The sequence below is a fragment of the Pan troglodytes genome, chromosome 18, assembly GCF_028858775.2.
Source record: "Pan troglodytes isolate AG18354 chromosome 18, NHGRI_mPanTro3-v2.0_pri, whole genome shotgun sequence".
NCBI classification, from domain to species: Eukaryota; Metazoa; Chordata; class Mammalia; order Primates; family Hominidae; genus Pan; species Pan troglodytes.
The window spans coordinates 32,166,781-32,180,625 of NC_072416.2; the positions used below are offsets into that span (position 1 = coordinate 32,166,781).

The 13,845-nt window shown below is 57.1% G+C and overlaps 3 protein-coding genes across 10 annotated transcripts in view; 2 read left to right on the plus strand and 1 right to left on the minus strand.

The window, feature by feature from the left end:
• TLCD3B (TLC domain containing 3B) lies at window positions 1-12,163 on the plus strand. Of its 3 annotated transcripts, XM_024349455.3 has the most exons (7): window positions 10-193; window positions 347-406; window positions 1,084-1,214; window positions 7,060-7,143; window positions 9,737-9,971; window positions 10,759-10,854; window positions 11,113-12,163. In XM_024349455.3, the coding sequence occupies exons 1-7, from the start codon at window positions 155-157 to the stop codon at window positions 11,395-11,397; spliced, it is 930 nt and encodes a 309-aa protein (XP_024205223.1). In that variant the 5' UTR covers window positions 10-154; the 3' UTR covers window positions 11,398-12,163. The 3 variants fall into 3 exon arrangements, with proteins under 3 accessions (XP_016784274.1, XP_024205223.1, XP_054525170.1); XM_016928785.4 differs by having other exon boundaries at window positions 1-406; XM_054669195.2 differs by lacking the exons at window positions 10-193; window positions 347-406; window positions 1,084-1,214 and adding an exon at window positions 5,304-6,172.
• C16H16orf92 (chromosome 16 C16orf92 homolog) lies at window positions 8,883-13,393 on the minus strand. Of its 3 annotated transcripts, XM_024349484.2 has the most exons (5): window positions 13,187-13,393; window positions 12,706-12,864; window positions 12,505-12,592; window positions 9,412-9,493; window positions 8,883-8,978 (listed from the first exon to the last, which is right to left on the minus strand). In XM_024349484.2, exons 1-5 carry the CDS (start codon window positions 13,368-13,370, stop codon window positions 8,901-8,903), a joined length of 591 nt encoding a protein of 196 aa, XP_024205252.2. In that variant the 5' UTR covers window positions 13,371-13,393; the 3' UTR covers window positions 8,883-8,900. The 3 variants fall into 3 exon arrangements, with proteins under 3 accessions (XP_024205252.2, XP_001147584.3, XP_024205250.2); XM_001147584.6 differs by lacking the exons at window positions 8,883-8,978; window positions 9,412-9,493 and adding an exon at window positions 11,886-12,384; XM_024349482.3 differs by lacking the exons at window positions 8,883-8,978; window positions 9,412-9,493 and adding an exon at window positions 11,886-12,384 and having other exon boundaries at window positions 12,505-12,595; window positions 13,187-13,260.
• DOC2A (double C2 domain alpha) overlaps window positions 13,306-13,845 on the plus strand; it is a 17,742-nt gene continuing 17,202 nt past the window's right edge. Inside the window, exon 1 of one of the 4 annotated variants that reach the window (XM_063796939.1) lies at window positions 13,306-13,597. The gene's annotated coding sequence lies outside the window, so the exon portion shown is untranslated. The remainder of the gene's footprint in view (window positions 13,598-13,845) is intronic. The other 3 variants (XM_063796938.1, XM_016928772.3, XM_063796940.1) reach the window with 3 other exon arrangements.

Genomic DNA, 13,845 nt, shown 5'->3' on the forward strand with positions numbered 1-13,845 from the left:
TGCCTCTGCAGAGCAGCCTCGTGCCTTTGCAGTTTGACACCTTCCTTTTATCCCGAGAAGGTCCCTTGGAAGACACTTCAGGAAGGCAGGATGGCAGGACCTGGTTCCCTTCATCCTGCCTGTGCCTGCTCCACACCTCTGCTCCCCAGAGTAGATGGGAGGGGAGGTCTTTCTAAACAAAAATGATATCTATGTAAATATATGTAGTTTCAGGCTTGCACCTGTTATTTCTTTTGTTTTCTTTTTTAATGGAACAACAATCGCTTTGGCTTTATTTTGTTTTTTCAACAAATGTCATTTTAAAGTTCCAAATATCTTGACAACCCCCTCCCTTCCTTTTTCCAAGTTCTGGGTGCTGAGGAGAAACATCAACCTCCCTTTCTGTCTTCCAACCTGTCCCTCTGAGGTGAGGACTGGGGAGAAGGTAGAGGTGACTTAGGGTGGGCGGCAGGCGGGGCATGCAGAAGATGGAAAATGGTGGAGTTTAAGAGTAGGAGGAGCTGGGTGCAGTGGCTCATGCCTGTAATCCCAGCACTTTGGGAGGCCGAAGCGGGCAGATCACTTGAGGTCAGGAATTCGAGACCATCCTGGCCAACACAGTAAAGTCCTGTCTCTACTGAAAATACAAATATTAGCTGGGCATGGTGGCGGGCACCTGTAATCCCAGCTACTCAGGAGGCTGAAGCAGGAGAATTGCTTGAACCCGGGAGGTGGAGGTTGCAGTGAGCCAAGATCACGCCACCACACTCCAGCCTGGGCAACAAGAGTAAGACTGCATCTCAAAAAAAAAAAAAAAAAAAAAAAAAGAAAGAAAAGAAAAGAAAAGAAATTGTCTAAATTGAGTGTTTAAAACAAAAAATTGGGATAATTAGGATGTCGAATTGCCCCGGATGAGGAATATTAAAAGAGTAATAAGGATGCAAAGAGCTTAGAGAAGAGGTTTGCCTGGTGGCTTTCAATGGCCACAGATGGATGGGTCTCTTGGGGCTTGCCTCATTGGGGGTGAAGAAGGCTGCCGGGGGGTCTGAGGGTGTTGTGTTGAGGTGTTCTCATGGCCGTCTTTTTCTGCCTTCTTGGCTGCAGGCAGGCATGACCCTGCTGTTCGCAGTGGGTTGCGTCTTCTTCCCGTTGTGCTTCACTGCCCTGCGCTGGGGCTTGCAGAACCACACCAGCCTGCAGATGGAGAGACAAGAGGCTGTCCTGGTAGCATCCAAGTAAGAGGACCAGGGTGAGGGTGTCCTTCCTGGGGCCATGGCTGGTGGAACTGATCTTTTACTTTCAGAATGAGTTTGTGGTGAAAGCAGAAGCAGAGTGTGGGGTGGAGCTGGGATTTGGAGTCAAAAGACACCAGCAGGCTGGGTGTGGTGGCTCACGCCTATAATTCCAGCACTTTGGGAAGCTGAGGCAGGTGGATCACCTGAGGTCAGTAGTTCAAGACCAGCCTGGCCAACATGGTGAAACCCTGTCTGAACTAAAAATACAAAAATTAGCCAGGTATGGTGGCAGGTGCCTGTAATCCCAGCTACTCCGGAGGCTGAGACAGGGGAATCACTTGAACTCGGGAGGTGGAGGTTGTGGTGAGCCGAGATGGCGCCACTGCACTCCAGCCTAGGTGACAGAGTGAGACTCTGTCTCAAAAAAAAGAAAAAAGAAAAAAAAAAAGACACCAACAGTGGGGTCTTTTGTGAGTCATTTAACTTCTCTGAACTTCAGATCCCTCACTGGTAAATGGGCTTAATAATAACACCCACTTTCCTTTCTTCGTGGAGATGTTGTGTGAGGATCATATGAATCAGCGTCTGTAGAGCAGGGGTTGAAAACTGCTGCAGATAATATGAGGGTTGTGGGCTCTGCAGGGATGATATAGGCTGGAGGACTCACCTTCTCTGCTGAGGGCCAGTGCTGCTCGACTCCAGCCACTGATAATGTTATATGGTTAGAACGTGGGCCAATGTTTTCGGAGTTATGATTCTTTGTCATTGTTGTTGAGACAGGTTGAGACAGGGTCTTGCTCTGTTGCCTAGGCTGGAGTGCAGTGGCACGATCATGGCTCACTGCAGCCTTGAACTCCTGGGCTCAAGCAATCCTCCTGCCATAGCTGGGACTACAGGCAATGCACCACCAAGCCTGGCTAATTTTTTTTTTTTTTTTTTTTTGGTAGAGACAGGGTCTCACTATGTTGCCCAAGCTAGTCTTGAACTCCTGGGCTCACAGGATTGTTCCTTCTCAGCCTCCGAAGTGCTGGGATTACAGGCATGAGCCACTGTACCCGGCCTCTTCTTTTTTTTTGAGACAGAGTCTCACTGTGTCACCCAGGCTGAAGTGCAGTGACACCACCATGATTCACTGCAGCCTTGACCTCCCTGACAAGTGATTCTCCCTGAGAATCGGGCTGACTCCTGAGTTTCTTGGACTACAGGTGTGCACCACCATGCCTGGCTAATTTTTGTACTTTCAGTAGAGGCGGGGTTTCTCCATGTTGCCCAGGCTGGTCTTGAACTCCTGGGCTCAAGTGATCCTCCTGCCTTGGCCTCCTGAGTAGCTGAGACTACAGGTGCATGTCATTGTAGTGGGCTGTCTCCCAATTCTTTTTATTTTTTTGAGATAGAATCTCACTCTGTTGCCCAGGCTGGAGTTCAGTGGCTCAATCTTGGCTCACTGCAACCTTCACCTCCCAAGTTCAAGCAACATTTCTGCCTCAACCTCCCGAGTAGCTGGTATTACAGGTGTGCACCACCACGTCCGGCTAATTTTTGTATTTTTAGTAGAGACGGGGACGGGGTTTCACCATGTTGGCCAGGCTGGTCTCAAACTCCTGATCTCAGGTGATCTGCCCACTTTGGCCTCCTAAAGTGCTAGGATTACAGGCATGAGCCACCATGCCTAACCTCTTCCAATTCTTGAATACTGATAAGTAACTAAGAATTTATTTAAGAACTACTATACTGACAACTGCATACTGGCCAAACAAAACATGTCTGTGGGCCGAATTGGGCCCTTGGGCTGCAGATCTATGACCTGTGTGACAAAGCTTACCATAAAAGTGCACTATCAGCAAACCACAGGAGGCGTAGGAGGTACACGGAACACAGATTTTACTAGGGTGTCTACGTGGATTCCCTGGCAGACAAAAAAAGCCTGTCTCTACTCATCCAAAGTGAAACCACAGTTCCATGACCAGCCTTGTAGTCCTCAATCGAGTAGTTACGGTGGCCGCCCATCACCCAGCCTCCCCAGCCTCTGTCCTTTTTGCAGTTTTGCTCATGAGTGGCTTTGGGGTTATGCAACTGTGGTTTTTTGGTTTTTTGGTTTTCTTTTAAGATGGAGTCTCGCTCTGTCGCCCAGGCTGGAGTGCGATGGCACGATCTCAGCTCACTGCAACCTCCGCCTCCCAGGTTCAAGCAATTCTCCTGCCTCAGCCTCTCAAGTAGCTGGGACTACAGGCGCATGCCACCATGCCCGGCTAATTTTTTGTATTTTTAGAAGAGACAGGGTTTCACTGTGTTAGCCAGGATGGTCTCGATCTCATGATTCGCCAGCCTTGGCCTCCCAAAGCGCTGGGATTACAGGTGTGAGACACCTTGCCCGGCTGCAACCATGGGTTTGAAACCCAGCTTTCATCTGGGCGTGGTGGCTCCCACCTGTAATATCAGCATGTTGGGAGGCAGAGGTGGGTGGATCGCTTGAGCCCAGAAGTTTGAGACCAGCCTGGCTAACGTGGTGAAACTTCATCTCTACAAAAAATACAAAAATTAGCTGAGCATGGTGGTGTGCACCTGTAGTCCCAGCTACTGGGGAGACTGAGGTATAAGGATCATTTCAGCCCGGGGAGGTTGAGGTTGCAGTGAGCCATGATCGCGCCACTGTACTCCAGCCTGGGGGACAGAATGAGACCCTATCTCAAAAAAAAAAAAAAAAAAAAAAAAAAAAAAACCCACAACATTTCTAAACCTGTTTCTTCTGTAAAACAGGGATACCAAATAAGAATCAGTAGAAATCACCTGGTACTGTGCCCAGCATGTAGTAAAAACTCAGGGAGCTGGATCCCCTTTCCCCCTCCCGTGAAGGGCTGAGGACAGGAGCTAGGTCCGCTATTGTCTCTACAACCGTCTCTAAATCAGCGTGAGACTTCTTGGGTGCTTTCCTACAGATTGCCGCTAGAGGGCAGCACAAAACAGCAAATCCCAGTCCTTGGCCTTTCTTTGGGGGAGGCGAGGAGTGGGCTCTGGCAGAGAAAGGCAAACCATAGGGTTGATTATTGAACTTGGAGACCAAAGGAGTTTGCATAACAGGCCCTTGTCATGCTGAAGTCCACAGGACAGTTGGGAGCAGGATGGGAGGCCAGAAGTCAAAGGGGGCAGTGTCTCTGGCTCAGGTCCCACAGCTCCACCCGGGCCCAGTCCCCAGGCCTCACTTTCCTTATGGGCCAGTGAGGAGCTTGCACCAGCCCACCCCGCAGTCCTTTCCCACTCTGAAACTAGGCTGTATGTGGAAGTTGCAGAGAAAGGGGAGCTAGTAGCATTAAGGAAACTGAGGAAAAAGTGAGGGGTGGGAATTTAGAGAAGGCCAGGAGGGGCTGGCAGTCTGAAGAACAGGGCCTGGGCATCCTAGGACTCCCTGGGACTTCCTGAGAGGCAGCTGCCCCGCTCTCTCGCCACCGTTTCCCCTTCTTCCACTCCTTGCCCCTCCGACGCCTGCAATGAGAGGGCTCTGCCACTTCTGAACTGGGTGACCTCAGGGAGCCTCAGGATCGTTGATGGCCCTGTGGGAAGGACAGACGCAGCGCCCTCGGAGCTCCTGCAGCAGACAGGACATGGGCAGCCCTGCAGCACAGTCAGGTGCCCCCTCTGGCCAATGTCAGCTTCCTTCCCCGCCATCGGGTGAGGGGGCCTCTGGCTCTGAGGATGCTGTGTTGAGATGTTTTTGCTCCTATCCCCTCCTTCAGCTCTTCCTTCTGAGAAAGCACCACTTACTCCCTCTCCCAGGGAACCCTCTCTTCCGCTGGAATGGGCACCCAAAGCTCGGACCCAGGGCAGGCCACAGAGGGATGGCTTGGTGAGGGAGGAGATGCCAGGCATTTGCAAAGTGCTGATGGGAAGCAGGGTCAGGCCCCTGTGGGGGCTCAGGGCCCCCTCCCAGCTGGCCAAGGAGCCCTGGGCCCCCTTCCTCCCCAAGAGAAGAGCTGGCCCCTGTCCCCTGTCCCCAGCAGCCCCCTGTGCCACCGCAGCTGCTGTTCCTTTAAGGGCCTCCCCCTCCCTCTTTCTCTGCTCCCCCCATCTCTGTCGCAGCCGCGGCTGTGGCTCAGAGCTGCATGGGGAGACGCCGCTGCAGGTCCGGTTTCTCGGTGTCTGGTCGGTGCCATCATTTTCCTGCCCCTCCCCCGTCCTCCCCAAGCTGGCCACTTCCCCTCCCCCTCCCCCTCCCCACCGAGGGGGCAGGGGGCTGGGCACGGAGTCTCTATGATGATGCCATGTGCGGTGTCTGTGCCGGGCGGCGGGGACTGGGGCGGCAGCGAGAGGAGGCAGTGGAGCCAGGAGAGCGGTGGTGACCGCTGACCGCTTGCCCGGCTGCTCCTCCGCTCCCTCCCGCCCACCTCCTTCCTTTGGGGCTGGCACCCAGACCCACCCCCACCCCCTCCCTGCCTCCTCGGGCCCTCCCAGCCTCTCACGTAAGCCTCCCCTCCCCACCTGCCTGGTGGCTCCCTCCCCTCCCCCATCCGCATCCTCCTCCTCCTGTCCCCTCTTCCTCTCTGTCCCTCACCAAGCCATCCCCTCTTCGCCTCTCCCCATCCCTCACTGGCCTGCTCCTGCTCCCCTTCTCCCATCCTCCCCTCCCCCGTCTCTGCCCAGCCAGCCCCCTCCCGACTCCCCAGTTTCATCGGACTCCCTGGCCCCATCCCGTCCCCGCCCTGGCCCCTTTGTGCCCCTTCCCATCGTTTTCTCCCTCCTTCCCGGGCTTGGCGTCCCTTCTCCACCCCTAACTCCTTCCACTCGGCCTCCCTGCCCCTTCACGGCCCGCCTGCCTCCCTGCCCGAGTCCTGAGCCACCATGCTGACCCCAATGGTGGCCGGGGGGGTGGTGTTCCCCGGACTCTTCCTCCTCTCCAAGAACACGCTCCAGCGGCTGCCCCAGCTACGCTGGGAGGAGGCCGACGCAGTCATTGTCTCAGCCAGGTAAACCACTTTCTTTCCCCTCAGCCCCTGTCTGCTTCTTGGGCTTCTCAGGGAATGGAAGGGACCTGGCACTTCTCTGGACCCTCAGCGGTGGGGGACTGGGAGCTCCTGTGGGGGTCCGGGGCTTTACCCCCAGGCTTCCTCTCTCCTCACTGCCTGCCTTGCTCACTGTTCTGGGAGACCTCATCCAGCCCGGCCATCTGGTCTACTAGTGTTCAGCCCGCCTCTCTCTTCTTCCCCGTACACCCTCCCACCCTCCAAAACAGGGCCAGCATGCGGCGAAGACATTCCTATAAGACATTAGGGACTGAGGCCAGGGCCAGACAGCTAGGTGTCATTCAGGGTGAGTGTTTGGGGGCCAGGGATGGAGGAGTGGATGGTACAACTCTATACCCCTAGAACAGGGCCAGAGTGCAGAGTGGAGGCTGGTGGCAGTCAGGAGACAGTGGGAAAGTGACTGGGGAACTCGGGGTCACAAAGGGTCCAGAGTGAGGCCCGCGTCATGACTGGACAGCTAGGCGGGGCAAGAACCGGCCCAGGCTCCCCTCGTGGGGAGAGGTCCAGGCCAGCAGTTCACTCTCAGTCTCACCTCAGGACAGACACCCTGCCGGCTTGAGAAGAGGGAGACTCAGTTTCCACAAATGGGGAAGGAAGAAGGTGGCAAGGAGTGGGGTGGACTGAGGAACAGCAGCCGAGCGGGCCGGAGAGCCGTGAGGTACCCGTGGTGGGGCACACCTCAGGCAGCCCAGCCTTGGGCGAAGGCGGGCAAGGACTGGCCCGAGAAGTGGCTGAACACAAAGCGCAGTCGTTAGACTAGCAACGAGGAGAAATCAAGGCACACGCCTCTTCCCTTCTGCCTTTCTAGCACGCCTCCCTCTCTCCCCCAGGCTGGTGTCCTCTGTCCAGGCCATCATGGCCTCCACTGCCGGCTACATCGTCTCCACCTCCTGCAAGCACATCATCGATGACCAGTAAGTGCTGCGAGACCCCCCCCCCCCCCCGCCCAGGTGCCAGTGGTTGGCGTGTACGGGTAATCCCGGAAGACCCCACATCTTGGAGGGAACTCTGTCCGTGGTCCCCAAGCCCTTAACTTGGGCCTGAGCAAGTTTACTGCAATAACCGCAACTCAACACCCAGGGATAAATTTATCCTGTCCTGTCCTTAAAGGTCAGAACCAGGGGGAGAAGGAGCGGGGATCAGAGAGGATCCTCAAAGCGCTTTCTAGTCGGCTTCCAGGTCTCCTGTGTTGTCGTGGTTCCCCACCTCCTCCCTGCCTTCCACCCCAGGAGGCAGACCCCATTTCCAGCCAGCACCCAGATGGGGTGCCCCCTCCTCATGCCAGGCTCACCCCTCAGCCCTTCCCATAATCCAGGCATCCGGCATCCACTCCATGCCTGAGGGAGAGGACAAGGGAGAGATGACACGCACAAGGCCACACACGGCCAGGCAGTGCGGGAGGGGATGAGGGTGAAGAGGCCAAAATGTGGCCGGGCAGCTGCTGCAGTGTCTGGTGCTTGCCAAAAAGGCCCAGAGGTGTGCGGGCAGGAGGCGTGGGGACGGGGAGGAGAGGGGCCCTGTCCGTGGTGCTGACGGCCGCCCTAGGTGACCCACGGGTGGCCCGTTGCAAGTTGCCTTAGAGGTGCCCACAACGCCCCCTTTGTAGCTTTCAGCACCGCTTCCCTTCTGTGGCAGCCACTGAGTCCCAGGGAACATCTGGACGCCCCTGATGGGGGGTGCTCTGTTTCTGTTTGCCTCCTCTTTTCCTGAAGATGAGTTGCCTCTTCTGTGGTGAGGCAGCGGCCCTTCCTGGAAGGGCTTCAGCGAGAGGAATTGAGTTAAGTGGCAGCTGCAGAGGACAGTTCTTGGCTTAACTCTTTCTTCAGACCCTGCCCAGGGACTTGGCTGCTTCTTGGCCTCTGCCCACCCCTTCCCTCCCCTGCTCCAAGCTGAGCCTGGGATCCAGCACTTCCTCCCCAGCCTTCACATGCAGAGGTCACCGTTGAGCTTCTGTACCCCCTGCTCCCCAGGCCCCCCTGTGTCTGTTCCTGTCCTTCTTCCCTGCTTTAATCCTCAGGTAGGTGGGGAGGATCCGGGTTAATCCAGGGCAGCAGCTGTTCCTACTTCTGAGCACCTAATTGCCAAGAGGGTGGGGATGGGATCTAACACCTCACATGACAGCCCAGGGCCTGGTGGCCCCTCCTGGTCTCCTGCACCAGCCCAGCTGTCCCATCTCCCATCACCTCTGCTGGGCCTGCATTCTGGGCAGCTTCCTGCCCTGACTCCTCCAGGCCACTTGGGCCCTCTCTCCCTGTGTTCCCGCTTCGCGTTCTCTACAGCTGCCCCTCCCCTCTCATCTTTCCCTGCCTCTGGGCCGCAGCTCCACACCACTGCACCAGTCTCAGGTTCCCTTTTCCCTGGTACCGTCCCTGCTGGAGAATGGGTTGGCTCCACTCACAGGCCGCCTGCCCCAGGCTCCCCATCCTCAGAGGCCTCAGCCCCAACTTCTCCACAGCCCCCTCCACGTGCCTCATGTTTGGTGATGGCTTCTGGCTGACTCTGCTTTCATCCCTCCACCCCTTGTGGGGCGAGCACCCCAGGTCCTGCCTCTCTGACCTCCTGCCCCCACCCCAGGCCAGTCTTGGGACTACAGGATTTAAGAGAAACTGCCAATGTGCTGACTCCAGAAGAAAAATGCTGTCTTGTCTATTCATCCATTTCTCGTTTTTGTTTACTCTCCAAGTACATGGAACTTTCTTTGTCCTTGGCTCCTTTTGCTCTGCATTTTCCCCTTAATGCTTGGCTGTCCCTGAAAAACAACACAAAACAGACAAGAGATTGGGTGACTTTGGGGCAGGGCGAACAGCGCTGACAAGACCTCTCACTTGCCAACAGGGTCTGTCTCTGATGCCTCTCGGATCTTCTGGGGACGGTGGGGATGACAGTGAGGGCTGTGGAGCCACACCGCCCATGTCCCTTCCTTGGCCAGGTTACCTAGCCCCTCTGTGACTCACTTCTTCACCTGTACAGTGGGGATGATGGCCACACCTGCCTTTTACAGGGTTTTGGGAGGGGTAAATAAGGGCATGCATGGGAAGTTTGGAAGATCGCCTGCCCCAGGAGGCAGGAATGGGCGTCCACCCCTGTGACCTCTCTCTCCAGCACTCTCGCCCCTTCAGCTGTTGCTGGTCCTAACCTCATGGTAAGGTTAGGACAAATAACCATGGCAAGGTCCCACCTGCCTGTCCTGGGCTTATTTTGGCACTGTATCTGTGCCTTTTGGTCTGTGGGCATCTTCTGGTCTTTTCTTTTCCCCCGACTATACTGCAGAGAGAGAGGAACATGGGTGAGTTCTGAGACCACAGGTTTGAATCCCAGCACCATCTCTTACTAGCTGCATGACTGTGTGACCTTGGGCAAGTTTCTCACCCTCTACCCTCTGGATCCCTCATCTGTACCCAAGACTCCGCTCCTGTCCAGGGCTGCTGTGCTGACCCCGAGATCTGCCCCCACTCACTGGTGTCCCCTTTCCTCCTTGCTCCCCCACCCCGTCTCTCTGCCCAACAGACACTGGCTGTCCTCTGCCTACACGCAATTTGCTGTGCCCTACTTCATCTACGACATCTACGCCATGTTCCTCTGTCACTGGCACAAGCACCAGGTCAAAGGGCATGGAGGGGACGACGGAGCGGCCAGAGCCCCGGGCAGCATGTGGGCCATAGCGCGTGGCTACCTGCACAAGGAGTTCCTCATGGTGCTCCACCATGCCGCCATGGTGCTGGTGTGCTTCCCACTCTCAGTGGTGAGTCCCGGGGAGCTGGGTGGGCGGGGTGCGGGTGGCCTGCTCCTTGGTCCTGCTGGTGCTGGCAGGAGCCTGGGAAGCCCTGGGTCTGCGTACTGACAACCAAGCAGACCCAGCGCATTCCCAGGGAAAGCTGTGGACAGGCAGGGTTCACTGAGCACCAGCCCAGGGCACCAGGGTGTGGGGGCAGCCTGGCCCCGGGCTGGACGATGCCCGGCTGTGGCTCTTTGGATTTGTGGTTGCACGTCTCTGAGCCTCAGTTTCCTCACCTGTTACATAAGGGACACAGTCTTTCTGCAGGACCGTGAGAGGGATGCAGCCAAGTCATGCACCTGCTCCTGCACCCAGGTGTTCTTTCTCTTTTTTTTCTTTCCAAGACGGAGTCTCTCTCTGTCACTCAGGCTGGAGTGCAGTGGTGTGATCTCGGCTTACTGAAACCTCCGCCTCCTGAGTTCAAGTGATTCTCCCACCTCAGCCTCCCCAGTAGCTGGGATTACAGGTGCCCACCAACACGCCTGGCTAATTTTTTTGGTATTTTTAGTACAGACGGGGTTTCACCATGTTGGCCAGGCTGGTCTCAAACTCCTGACCTCGTGATCCACCTGCCTCAGCTTCCCAAAGTGCTGGGATTACCGGCGTGAGCCACCGCACCGAGCCCTGCACCCAGGTGTTCTGATGTTCAGAGTCAAGCATCTCCCAAAGTGACAGAGGGGAAAGAGGAAGGGCGGGGGCTGCCCAAGAACCCAGGGAGAGCCGCAGCTCCTCACCTTCCTGCCTCTGTGCCCAGGTGTGGCGACAGGGGAAGGGAGACTTCTTTCTGGGTTGCATGTTGATGGCAGAGGTCAGCACGCCCTTCGTCTGCCTTGGCAAGATCCTCATCCAGGTGAGTGAGCATGGGAGGGTGCGGGAGCCCAATGGGGAGGTCACAGGAAGGGGAGGGACCTTCAAGGTTGCTGCCAAGGGCTCTAGCCCCTTCGTCATCCCCCCCTCACCCCGTGCATTTTGAGCACCTGGTGCTTGTGTCCTGGCAAAGTGTCTGGTTTGGGAGGAGCTGCCTGCTAGGGTCACAGGGAGGCAGGGAGAGGGCCAAGGGGGGCCGAGCCCTTCTGCTGCCGTGGCCACTGTGTCTGTGTCTCCTCAGTACAAGCAGCAGCACACGCTGCTGCACAAGGTGAACGGGGCCCTGATGCTGCTCAGCTTCCTCTGCTGCCGGGTGCTGCTCTTTCCCTACCTGTACTGGGCCTACGGGCGCCATGCCGGCCTGCCCCTGCTGGCCGTGCCCCTGGCCATCCCTGCCCACGTCAACCTGGGCGCTGCGCTGCTCCTGGCCCCTCAGCTCTACTGGTTCTTCCTCATCTGCCGTGGGGCCTGCCGCCTCTTCTGGCCCCGCTCCCGGCCGCCCCCGGCCTGCCAGGCCCAGGACTGAGGCCGGGGGCCGGGACCCTCCGGGACCCTCCCTCTCCCCACCCCCACCCCCGTGGAGACAGGGCTCTGGGGCTGATGGCTGGGGTTGGGAGCCAGGGTCCTCTTGCCCGGACAACCCCAGGACTGACGATGACCCCGAAAGGGAAGAGGCCCCATCTCTCGGGGACTGAGGGGGTGGAGAGAGGGGACCTCTTCTCCCTACTCTGCCCCCTTCCTGCACACCCCTGCGCTGGAGGAGGGGAGGGGGCACCGCCTCCCACCCACTGAGGGCAGGAGGGCTTGTGGGGAGGGAGACCAACAGGGTTTCAAGGGGACCAGGAGTCAGAATGTGGGGAGACGCCTCTGCCAAGGCCATCCCAGCCCCTATGCTGCCATCCCCCAGGGCTCCCCATCACCCGAGAGGAGAGGATGCCCCAACTAACCCCCGCTGGCCCTCGGGCCTCCCGAGTGGCCGGCTGCAACCACGGCTCCTCTCCAGGGTAGGCCAGCTTGAGGAATCTTATTTATTTTATTTATTTACCCAAATTTGAACTAGTCTGTTGGGTTGGGGGAAGGAGGTGGCTGCTACCCCCAAGCCTTCCCAGTGCTGACAACCCCGGGGGCAGGCGAGGGCGCCCAGTCCCTCACCATCGGCTGCACATCGCGCCCTCGGGCCCTGCCATGTCCCTGGTGCTACTGACCTCTCAAGGCTTCCTCCAATCTGGGGTCGGGGGACCCTGGGAGGTGCTTTACAGACCGCTAATAAAAGACGATCTGCGTGAACGCCACCAAGGCCCTTGCCACCAAGTTCTTTGGGGCTGGGAAGGGAGGAGGTGGGGGGCTTGGGCCATGGGAAACAGAGGGGACAGGATCCCCGGCTGCTCGCTGGGCAGTCAGGGAGGAGGAAAGCAGGGAACTTTTGCTCATCAACAGGAGAGGAGGTGGGTGTGGGTGCTCAGGTTGAGTCCAGAGTCCTTGTCCGGCTCTTTAGGCCCCTTTCTGGAAGTTTCTGTGGGGCATGGAGATCAGAGGGGAGAGGTCACAGCCTGCCCCGCTAGAACTGGGGTCTTCAGCCGCTCCCAAGGAAGGTGGTGGTGGGGGGGGGTTGGAGAAAGGGGGCAGGCCTTACATGTGGGTGCAGAACTGGAAAAGGAGAAAGAAGAACGCCACCACCAGGAAGCCCACCAGGATGTGATGGAAGAGCCCGGGGCTGGAACCTGCTAGACAAACAGGACCCTTAACTCCCCTCTGATGGCCCAATGAAGGGTCTGGGGCTGCTCTCCTCCAGACCCTGGCGGGGAGGGAGGTCCCTTCTCAGGCTGGTTCATACCTGAGTTAATGAACACGATGGGTTTCTCTCCAATAAACTGGGCCACAGCCAGTAGCCTGGCTTGGTCTGAGTCCGGATAATCGAAGAAGTCAGGTCTGTCTAAGAAGCGCGGAGACTCTGTCCCCAGGGCTGACGCCGTGGCACGCTTGGGTCTGGGGGCTAGGACCCAAGCAAACTCTGTGACAACAGCCAAGCTGACCCCTGCCTTTATCTCTCGAGGTGGAAGCTGACTTGGGACCCTGTGAGACTACCCAGCCTTATTGCAGAGGCTGTGGAGGGTCTTGATTTCCCTCAGGGTCAGCTGGGTGCACCACGACAAGGCCCGCAGTTGTTGGGGGGTAGGTGGGACCAGCAGGATGGGAGAGAAGAGTGGAGAGAAAATGAGAGGGTGCAGGGTTGGCTTCCGAGTCCCTAAGTGGGCATCACACTTTATGCTCCCAGAGCTGCCTGCCTTCCTGCTGCTCCCAAGACAGCTTCTTACCAGTTTCTATGGCCCCTAGTGCAGCCAGCCACACCCACACCAGCACCCATGGCCACAGCCTCATGACTCCTATCATGAGGTGGGGGCTCTGTGATGTCACAGCCCAGAGCTGTTCTGATGGCACTTTGGGGTGAGGGGAGAAAGTGCTAGGAGCTGGGACCCCTCCCCCATCCCTCACTCTCATCAGAAGAGGAGAGGAGAGGAGAGGTTGGGACCAGTCTTCACCCCCTGGAATGTCACTGATGATAAAACCATAATGGTGGCAGCCCCAGCATTTACAAAGAGGAGGGATGCGGCAGGGCCATCTTGCTGAAAGCCCGAACTAAAGGAAGCTGTGTTTGGACAACAGGCACAATTTGGGGTGGTGGCACAGGGCCACACACCTCCGGTTACCCCTTGGATCAACCACAGGTAACATTTGTTTTATTTATTTTCATTTTTTTGGAGACAGGGTCTCTGTCTGTCACCCAGGTGGGAATGCAGTGGCGCCATCTTGGCTCTCTACAGCCTCTGCCTCCTGGGTTCAAGTGATTCTCCTGCCTCAGCCTCCTGAGTATCTGGGATTACAGCTTTGGATAAATCCCTTCCTTTTATCTGCCTGCCACCACACCCAGCTAATTTTTGTATTTTTAGTAGAGACAGGGTTTCACTATGTTGGT

What these genes read in the sequence shown, in the direction of transcription:
- C16H16orf92 (XM_024349484.2), bottom strand. Translation starts at nt 13,370, where the DNA reads ATGAGAGTGAGGGATGGGGGAGGGGTCCCAGCTCCTAGCACTTTCTCC. An exon ending in ACTAGGGGCCATAGAAACTG is followed by an intron (nt 12,865 to 13,186) that starts GTAAGAAGCTGT and finishes CTTGGGTCCTAG; the next exon opens with CCCCCAGACCCAAGCGTGCC. An exon ending in CCAAAATAAGCCCAGGACAG is followed by an intron (nt 8,979 to 9,411) that starts GCAGGTGGGACC and finishes GTTGTTTTTCAG; the next exon opens with GGACAGCCAAGCATTAAGGG.
- TLCD3B (XM_016928785.4), top strand. Translation starts at nt 155, where the DNA reads ATGGGAGGGGAGGTCTTTCTAAACAAAAATGATATCTATGTAAATATA. An exon ending in TGTGCTTCCCACTCTCAGTG is followed by an intron (nt 9,972 to 10,758) that starts GTGAGTCCCGGG and finishes CTCTGTGCCCAG; the next exon opens with GTGTGGCGACAGGGGAAGGG. An exon ending in TTGGCAAGATCCTCATCCAG is followed by an intron (nt 10,855 to 11,112) that starts GTGAGTGAGCAT and finishes GTGTCTCCTCAG; the next exon opens with TACAAGCAGCAGCACACGCT.